The 10,717-nt window shown below is 37.2% G+C and overlaps 1 protein-coding gene across 1 annotated transcript in view; it reads right to left on the bottom strand.

Moving 5' to 3' along the window:
• Positions 1-10,717, bottom strand: part of PLA2G4A (phospholipase A2 group IVA) — a 141,131-nt gene that overhangs the window by 40,954 nt on the left and 89,460 nt on the right. The window contains exon 8 of the mRNA XM_019635430.1: positions 3,919-4,055. Within this exon, the coding sequence (XP_019490975.1) occupies positions 3,919-4,055 (137 nt within the window). The remainder of the gene's footprint in view (positions 1-3,918; positions 4,056-10,717) is intronic.

The raw sequence follows: 10,717 nt of genomic DNA, 5'->3' as shown, positions 1-10,717 counted from the left end.
TAATTTTTCAACATGTTTATATGATGGGACACCTCAGTCTCTCCATATGAATGCACTTTAGGCTAAGTGTGAAATTTTAAAAGCTAAACCATGCCAGAGAACAAGAAATCCTCAGTTCAGTCCCTGCCTCCAAATCACATAGTTAATGTTTTAAGTGCCTGGTCCCCCAGGACTTGCCAAATTAGAAGCTTCAGGGACAAAAATTTAGAATTCCTGTGCTTTACAAGTGCCCGAGGGGATTCTCAAATGCAACTAAAATTTTGAATGACTTGAGAAGACTTTCGACATTTGTGAAGCAAATATCCTGAAGCCCTAAAGAAACCCCTAGATGAACTGTTCCCTTCAAATGCAGTGATTTATGCAAGTCTTCAGTTAGTCATTAAAAATGTAATAAGTGCGAAAGATTCATTAGTGAAAAGCCAAGTGTAGTCCCCACCGCAAACAACATATTTTCTCAAACGTACATCGTGTTCGTTTAGCCTGTCACCTCTTATGTGACAACTTCTGTTAAAATTGCTTCTTTTTTCAATATTCCAGGAATTCCTCAGACCGAAACAAAGTTCTCATTCTTGAATTCCGTTTTAGTCAGTTTAATGAATTGGGCCCAAATGCCTATAGCTGTGGAGCTGCTCTTACGTCTCTTTAGATGGTAACACCATGCAAACACTGCATTCAACATCCAATAGCCTCTTCTGACACTACAAATGAATAGCTGTACTGAGGAAGACAGTTGAAATGAATAAGAGAACAAAGGATTACTGATATCATTCTCTTAGCGTACTCATGTCAGTTCTCCTTGTTGGCTAATCCATATATTTAATGAATAACAAATATCATCCAACAATAATTTCAGAAGTAATTATCGCAAAGGTAGCAGCAGTTACAAGGGAAGCTTTTGCGCTACATAAAATTCTCTTTTGTGATTGCAGAGAACTTTTTGGGAGGTCCAGGGCTTCTCCAGCTATCTCAGTGTTACCTCATTTGAGCCAAGTAATGGTCATGTATCAGCACCACATAAAACTTACACAACACAGAGTGTAATTTGTTTGTCCAAGTCTTTCCGAATTCCTTTCTTTGAACTTTTCACCTTCTCACTCATACTTTTCAAGAGAGAACTGTTAATATGAATCATCCTGACCACCTTTTCTTCCGTCTCAGGAAGTGTCTCATCTTTCCATGGGTAACAACGTCACTTGTGCTTTTTATCTTGTCCTGTCCTATCTTTGCCTGAATCTTTTTTCTATCCATGATCCATCTATTTCTTTACCTTCCATCTATCCGTCTACCCTATTTTCTCCACCTCAGACTTACACAAAAATGCTCAAGTCTCTTACATTCTGAAAACAAAACAAAATCCCTTCCCTGGTCTCAAATTGCCCTTCTTAAAATAACAGGCAGCTGTACTCAGTGCATTTCCCCACCATCTTCCTTTCACCTTCTATTTACTTCTCATTCACAATTTCACGATCAAAAGTGCCCTTTATTTACTACATCTAATGATTCTTGCTAAAACCACTAATGATCTCCAAACCCAGTTCTAAGCTAAGTTTTTCATAGGTTTTTACTCTATTAAAACACCCACTCATTCGTCAAGCCCTACTCACCTTGAGACCTGAAACTCATCTTTTATTTGACTCTCTTCTCTGAAGGCTACTTTGTGTTGTCTGTTAAGACTATCTTCCCATTAACTTGTGGACTACTCTAGAGTTTCACGAATTAAATTACTGGTGATAATAACTGAAGTGGTACAAGTTCATGAAAATAACAAGTGAGGATGCGTAGATGTAACAGAATGAAAGGGAGGGCCTGGGGCAAAGCTCACATTAAGGAGAAAGGTAGTGGAAGTAGTAAAGACAATACGGAGGACAGAGCAATCAGAGAGGAGGTGATAAAAACAAAAAGGCATGGTGAAGGGGTTTGAAAGAGGGACACATCAATGTGTAACATGTCGCCACCCCCAACCTCATCCCTCCTGACTCCCCACAAAAGTCAAGAAGAATAAGAACTTCCTTTTGAAGTTATATTTGGAAATTAGGTGGTCTGTGTCTGAACATAGATTGTAAGGATTTTAGGAACGAGTGACTTTTAAGGAAATGGAATAAATAGAAGAAGACTAGTCTTTGAGGAAATTAGATATTAAAGGATAGAGCAGAAGTTGATGTATATGTTAATGTGTCACCTGTAATTTTTCTTTTTTAAGCTGAGCCATCCTGCCACCTGTTGGCAGCTCAGCGGCTGCTCAGCTCAGGCTGGGACTCGAACTGCTGTTGCTCAGAGCTCGCACTCTTGAGCGAGCTCTTAACCAACTGAGCCACTTGGCCGGCCCTCTTGCCTGTAATATTTAAATGATTGGCCTGTAACACTTAAAATTCTCTTAATTACATTTTGCACGACTTGTTTTCAGAGCCCTGACAGGACAATGTAAGACAGTGCCCTAAATTTATAACCAAAGCAATGACTGAAGCTTTCATTAAGCCCAAATACATACTCTTATACCTCTAAATCAGCACTGAAGGCCTGGTCTGTTTATTAGATGAGTTTAAGAAAGTAAGCTTCTTGCAACATATTAGTCCATGATGGACCACAGGAATCTAACAAATAGTGAATATGGAGAAAGAAAGCCACCCGAAGAATAATAACAAAACGCTTGAGGGGGCGAATTAATCCAAAGGTCCAGGTTTTTCCATGATGTTACTCATTAAACAGGCAAGTGCCTACTCTTTCTGTCAAGGAAAAGAATAATGATGGGCTACACCCTTCCTTCAAAAGAGATAAATCATTTTGAGGGTTCATACCAAAAAAGTGGCAACCACGGTTCTAGGTTTCTGCTTTTAGCTAAAGAATCCAGTTCAAAATATTTAAGAAACTATAGATTTGTTAAACATAAACCTCGATATAGAATTAATAGTTGTCCAGGAGAAGGTTTCTAGAACAGGGGATCAAAATCCTGGATTTATGTGCTGGGTCTGCTAGTAACCTTGGACAAATCACTTGGCTTCTGAGTCCAATTTTCTTTAGTTGAAAAATGAAAAGAAAAAAAAAGCTAATATCCATCTCACAGGATCAGAAAGCACAGAAACTTTAAAATGCTAGACATATATTGTACAATATTATGATAGATGAACTTTACCACGGCTGAGTGACTAAAAAGCCTTGGAAGCCAAAGTCAGAAATATTGTCATGAGGTGATACTCTTATTTGAGACATCTAAGCGAGGAATAATATTTGATGTTCAATGTGCTTATGTGAGGTAGGCAAACCCAGAGACTGTAGTATCTTCATTGAAAATGTTTTATAAGTATATTTGTGAAAAGACAAATCTACAGTGTACAAATACTATACATACAGATGTTTTTACTCTCTATCCAAGCTTAGCTGAGCTTAAATACATTTAAAGGATTAATTTCACAATTAGTTAGATACAAATAAGTGAAATTTCTTGCATTTCTGTATTCAAAAGTTGTTTTCCTTCTTCTATATACTAAGGTATCTTGCATTTCATTTTATTTGCCCTAAAGAAGAATATGAATACCTAGTGAATCATGTCAACTTAGGCGTGATCACTAAAAGATTTCAAATCAGCAAATTATAGGAAGATTAAAATAATTACGGTGGAGGAGATTATTCCACTTCTGTAATATTTATACAGATTTCAATTAATCTATTTTTTAATTTAATATTTAACTACATTTTAAGTTGCCAAGGGCTTAAAGGGAGTAAATGTATGATGAGGGTGATCATTAGGTATGAATTTGCCTTAAAAAAAAACATGTGCAAGAAGCCAATTATTGCATCAAGCTGGAACACTTCAGGAATTTAATGTTGTTTTCTAAATCCCCTCTTTCTCCCCTAATGTTCCAGGTAGATAAATGCTAAACATTTAGGATGACAAAAATATGATTTAAAATGTGTACTAACCATGTGGAGCCAGAAAGACCAGCAACATAGGTGGCGCAATCTAAAATTCCCGATTCATACAGGGCCTTCATCACACCGGAGAATCCAACCATGGCTCGGAACCCCCCACCTGAGCCCAATATGGCCACCACAGGCACCTGGAACAATGAAACACAGGGGTCACTGGCAAAGCAGTATCACACAATATATTTCCCTTTAGTTACAATTTTTGTGTTGTATGTTCACCATTTGGTAATAAAGAATTAAGTTCACTCAGACCTCAATGATGTCTTTTAAAAAAAAGAAAATATTTCATATAAGAAAATCAATAATTAACACCTATTAGAAAGCAGGCATTATTAAAATGACTGACTAGTTGTATTTGATAATAATAACAAGAACAACAACAATCCTCTATATTTGCTCTACTCTTTGCAGTTTTTAGCTTGCTTTCAGGTACACTTTTTTTTTTATTCAATCTTTCAAAAGTCCTGAGCAAAAAAGTTTTTGTGCATTTTGCAGATGGAAGTTCTAAAATGATAACATTACTTGGAAATAATCTGTTAGCTGGTAATCTGTAGTTAAGTAAGTACCTTTCTTTCTTGGCCCAGAATTTTTACTGCTCCTTTATGTTGACTCATTTCAAAATATAGGCTATTATTCAAGCCATAAAAAAGAACTCAATGGACTTAACAGGACCTACAAAATTTATTTCTTTATTCTTTAATTCAGTCAATAAATCTAATTAAGTGGTCTCTCTGTTTCAGGCATCATGGGTGGACCTGGACAATCTAGTTTAAGTGAGGCAGAAATAGAATAATTACAACAATAATAAAAATAGGGATCGATGATATTTGTTGAGCTCTTGCTACCTGGTAGGAACTGTTCTTAGTATTTTACCAAAACTGTCACATTTAATCTGCACAAAATCCCTATGAGGTTTCCATTTTACAGGTGAGGAAACCAAGGCACTTGGAGCCAAGACCTTGAAAACTTGTTCAGGATCATGCAACTAATATGTAGCAGAGTCTGGAGTCAAACCCCAGGCTCCTATACCCAGGCTCACACTCATATGTCTTACTGAAATAAAGTGCTGCAGGCTAGGAGTATGTACCTGGGGTCCAGAGGATGCGGTCAATTCCAATCAGAGGAATTAGAGTGGGAGAGAAAGCTTCACAGACAAGGAAGATAACTAAGTTTACTTTTAAAGATGCACAGTTATTCAACAGGAAGGGATGAGGGCAGTAAAATGGAGAAGCATAAGCTATCTGTAACATGACTAAAACACAAGAGCGTTTGGAGAGGGAGAGATTGTCAGTTTCTTTGTGGTCCTGAACCACTATTGCCTAAGAGAGCTGGTTGTTACTCTCTATCCTAGGGCACAGTTCTCAAAGTATGCATAGCTTGCAGGGGATCCCCAAAGGAAAAACTATTTTCATAATAACACTAAGATGTTATCTGCCTTTTTTCACTTTCATTCTCTCAAGAGAGGAGTTTTTCAGAGACTATGTGATATAGTAAAAGGTTGAATTCAAAAGCATATATGAGAAATCTGTTAAATCAAACAACACAGATACTTGTAAACATGTAAAGCAATACTGCTCTTCTCACTTTATGTTTGCTTTGGAAAATGTAGTTATTTTCATAAAATATTATTTACATTAATATGAACTTGACTTATTTAAAATAAATACACGTTTTAATACATTTTCTCCATTTTCGTTTTTCATACAGTAACTATCCATAGATATAACCCATATAAACCCAATTTCTTTGATGTGTTTGATATTTTTTAAGTGTGTAAAGGATCTCTGAGACCAAAGCATTTAGTGACGACTGCCCTTGTATATCAGGGACATAGTGAGTGCAATTCAACACCTTTCAGGAAAATCCTGAGCCGGATGAGGACAAGGCAGTGGGGAGACAAAGAAGGGACTGGGAAAGAGGAAGCAGGTAGATGGAAATATTTACTGGACAGACAGAGGCTGATCCGGTATAGTCAGATGGCTGGGGAGTAAGGGTATGATTTGTTTGACATTGTTTTCCAATAATAACAACTATCAAGGAAGAAATTACAGCTGGAAGACTGAGCAATTCATAGAGTTAAAGATATTAAATCATGAAGCCATTCACAGCTTTATAAGAGAAGAAGCAAACAAAGAAATCCACCTGGGCGGAAGAGCAGAAGCTGAACTGAAAGGGGACGCTGTGACTGGAGCACCAGATTTGAGTTATATCAAAATAGTCATATCGTTATCAGATTTTATTTTCTATATTAGTGAAAAATAAATCTAATTTTCAGAATACACATGCAAACCACAGAGTGGTTAGAATACTTCTGACAGTTCTATCTGATCCCTAATAATCCCAGTTCTTCTTTGCCTCTGAGGTGTGAATGGGGTACAAGAACCCCCTCCTTCCTGTTACCCATAAAGCCAAGCTTACAAAGAGATACATAGACTCAAGGTACATTTACTAGGAGCATCTTTAACATTTGGTGACTGATCAGATGTTAGGAGTACGGGGAAAGAGTGTGGTCAGATTGTTAGAGTTTCTAGCTTTGCTCATAGCAGATGATGCTGTCATCACCCAGGAGAAGGATCCTATGACATGAATCCAGGTTGAGGGGGAAATGCTGCGCTCAGTGTCAGAAGCGCAGAATACATAACATGTATGCACTGTGTTCCAAGCACTGGGCCCCTGACCCTTGGGGGTCAACTCACCAATGTGATCAATACATCTATTTATGGAATCATTATCTTAGAACTATAAGGACCAAAAAGTGTATAGAACTCTTATACATGGAAAAAGAATCTGTAGAGGTGAGGTCTTATTGGAGGTAAGACAGTGAATGGCAGGACACTTAGAACTAATTTGCTAAACCAGGGCTCTTCTCTAAAATTGAGTGGCCTCAAATTAAAAGATCCTAGCCATCAAATTAGATGTGAACTAGAGGCCTTATTCATGAAAACACACTCCACCAGTTCAGTGCAATGGAACAATTTAAATGGTTTGAACCTATGCATATACATGAACAGAAAGCTCTCAAACAGATTTTAAAATTGTAAATAAAGTAAAATATATAAGATCCTAAAAACTTGTCTGGAAGGGGCAGAAAGCTAAGATAGGACACTAAAGTAGGGTTAGAAAGTGGGTGAATGGAGGACAGTTTAGTATTAATTGCAAGAATAGTTGCAAGGAAGTTTAAAAAAGGAGGAGGGATTTGAATTAGGCCTTGAAAGAAGAGTTAAGCTTATAAGCAATATAACAACAACAATAATAATAACAACAACAATAATAATAAACAACAACAAACATTTATTGTTGCTATGTGCCAAGCATTGGGCCTATGGTCAGACCAAGACAGATATAAGCAGAAAAGGGTGATGTGATTTGGGGAGCAAAGGACCAGTCTTCTTATTGTAGCAGGAGTGTACTTGGGAGTTGGGAAAAATAAAAGTATGACAAGCTTTTAAGGGGAAAAAAATGTCAGCGTTGATATTGTAGAAAGAACACGGTTTCTATTAAAAAATCATTTAGGGGCATGTGAGCCTGTTGACTTGGTTACTTGTACCTTTGCGTTATTAAAAATAACATTAAGCCCAATATAAATCTGACAGTTTAGAGTAAAAAAATTCTTAGTAACGGATTACATTGTTCATTTCAACACATAACACATAACCTGCATTGTTGTTCAGAGAGAGATTTAATAAGAACAGTTGGAAAATTTAATGTAAGACCTTCTCTAATTCTGAGAAAACAACTCCCAGATGTCCTTTTTTATATGCCAGTAGCCCAACATATTTATGGATGCTCATTTTACATTATTAGGAATTTTCTGGAAATAGCCACTTACTAGTAAAACTGGAATTCATGTGTTATATAACCCATTGTTTTCATTATTGCTTTGCAGTAATTCTTAGAGAGAGCTTTAGGTAAGATTCTTAAGTCAGATATTTTGGGTTGCTAGCAGGTAAAATAAATGTTAGGTATTTGTACATAAAACCTGAATAATCAAATAGTTGAATGATTGCTAAGAATATAATTACCACCTTCATTTATTGCACACAAATCAATCAGTTTGTATGCACCATATCATTTAATTTTCACAACTGTATGAGATAAATATTATTACCTCCATTTTAGAGAAAAAGTAATTAAACACAAAGAAGGTCATTTTTCCATTGTTGCAAAACTAGAAAGTGGTATCCAGTGGATTCAATATGTGGGATATAAAACTGAAAACAACAAAGGAACAAGACAAACAAATAAAGGAACAAAAACTCATAGACACAGACAATTGTTTAATGGTTCCCAGAGGATATGGGGGGAGGCAGGTGATAGATGAGGGTAAGAGGAATAAAATATTTGGTGATGGAAGAAGAACTGACTCTGGGTGGTGAACACACAATGTGATATATAGATGATGTATTACAGAATTGTACACCTGAAACCTGTGTAACTTTACTAACCATTGTCACCCCAATAAGCTTTAATAATAATAATAATAACAAAAGATGTAAAACTCCAAAGCTTTTAATTCACTATGCTCCACTGTCTCTGAAAGCTTTCCCTACAACTAACTTTATAACCTGAGGTAGACAAAAATCTTCTCCGGACTCAGTTTACTTGTATGTAAAAATATTGGGTAGAATTCATGAACTAGAAGTTTTTTGCTACTAGTAGCATTCCAAATTCTAAAACTTATACAGAATATGAGTGATACAACTATAAAATTACAAATTTTTATTAACTGCAAAAAAAAGAAACAGGAATTAGACTTCTCTAGAAAAAGACTGGGTGCCTGGCACTAGCATATGCTCTTTCACTCAATTTATTTCATTTTGTCTTCACAGCCCTCAAAAGGAGAGGGTTATTATTTCCATTTTTCAGATGGAAGTATTCAGAGCACCCATAATACTTGTCCACATACAGATAACTAATACCTAGCAGAACCAGGATGTGAAGTGAGGTGTCACTGACACCATAATTCATGCTCTTTGCTTTTCTTTTTTTTATTGTTCAGAACAAAAGCAGTAATCTTTATTGAGAGAAACACTTGGTATTTAGCTAAATTATGTTTCAGATGTATGTATCACTTCAGATGATATCAGTACAGCTTTGCACAATAAATGAGGGCTAAATCTGAACATCTTGGTCATTCTGATATACTTGTCAAAAATATAAGTGCGGAGTTAAAAGGTGCAGCTGTTCATCCTGGCTCTAAATCTAAAAGAACCAAACAAGTAAGTGTTGAGAATTTTTAGGTTCTATTCGCGGCAGTAGCACCACTCACTGTTACCTAATATCACCAGTATTTGTGTATAAGTTACATTAATGAATATTTCTCATACTTCTCTCATATGATAACAGGAAATGAATTTGCATTTACGAAAAACCTTCTGGTTTTCATGAAATTATTTTGGCACATGGACTTATGGATATTATTAATTTCCTCCCTTGCAAAAGAAAATCCTGAGGTGCTCAAAGAGTTTTTTACATTTTTCATAGATTTTTAAGCTCTGAGAATTATATAAAGGCTTTTGCCTCTTTGGCTTCTATATTAGTCAGGGTTTTCCAGGGAAACAGAACCAATGGGTGGGGGGGGAGGCGAAGAGAGAGAGAGACAGAGACAGAGAGACAGAGAGACAGAGATTGATTGGCTATGAGGAATTGGCTCGTGCAATTATGAAGCATGGCAACACCAAACCTGTAGTATGGGCCAGTAGGCTCCAGACCCAGGAGAGTCCATAATTCAGTTCTAGTCAAAGGCTAGCAGGCAGAGGCCCAGGAGAGCCAGCAGTGCAGATAAAGTCCAAAGGCAGCCTGCTGGGGGAATCCCCTGTTGCTTGGGAGGTCAGCCATATTGTTCCACTTAGACCTTCACTGTGGATAAGGCCCACCCACATTATAGATGTCAAATCTGCTCATTCAAATGTCATTGTTTATCTCATCAGTAAACATTCTCCAAGTTGATACATAAAATTACCCATTACAAGTCTACTCCTTCTCAATTTGGCACCCATGTATATTCCTGAATTCATACTTAATTTCCAAATAAAGACAATAACAAGGTCATACGGAAGTATGACCAAAATGATACAACTGGCTTGGGTACCACTGGAAATGCACTAATCTTTTCCCAAGAAGAGGGTGCAAAGTCCTTGAATGATGTTTATTCGCCTCAATATCTCATACCTCAAATATGACTTTCGTTTTGTGTGTTTCTGTGTATGTACACACAGGTACATACACATACACACACATACATAAACATATTCATAACAAACTAGGGGAGGGATACTCATGGCGACCACAGTTCCCATTTACTACATTCTTCCTCTGTTCATTCTGTGTTTCCTCTGCCTTCAACAAGCTCCTCAGCTGGTCATGGTCATTTACCTGGTGGGCAACCTAACCTTTATTCCTGAAAGGTCTGGGCCACTACTCATGCTTCCTGGATTGGGCTCTTGTACTTTTCAATCAACTTTGCTCAGAGAGCCTGGTAATACTAAGGGACACCCTTGGGGATCGCTTGTATTTCAGACAGTCTCTTCCCTACTCCCACACCATGGAGTAGGAGTCCAACTTTTCTTTGGTGGTCAGGATCAGTCATCCCAGCCAGCATAGCAGCCTTGATTTGCAGGCATGAGGAGCCCAAAGTGGCCAGGTAGCAGTCTTCACTTCCAGTTCAATGGAATCATTGTTCCATTGCTGGTAAGGGCATTCCTTCCTTTGGAACTAAGACCTCTAAGCCAGCAGAGTATAGTCATGCAGACAGGAAGCAAACGCTTTGCTAGGGGGTCACTAGGGTGATAGT

This window comes from Hipposideros armiger, unplaced genomic scaffold (genome assembly GCF_001890085.2).
Source record: "Hipposideros armiger isolate ML-2016 unplaced genomic scaffold, ASM189008v1 scaffold_22, whole genome shotgun sequence".
Lineage (NCBI taxonomy): Eukaryota > Metazoa > Chordata > Mammalia > Chiroptera > Hipposideridae > Hipposideros > Hipposideros armiger.
Note: the sequence above shows the minus strand (reverse complement) of the source record. Positions and strands in the feature narration are given on the sequence as shown.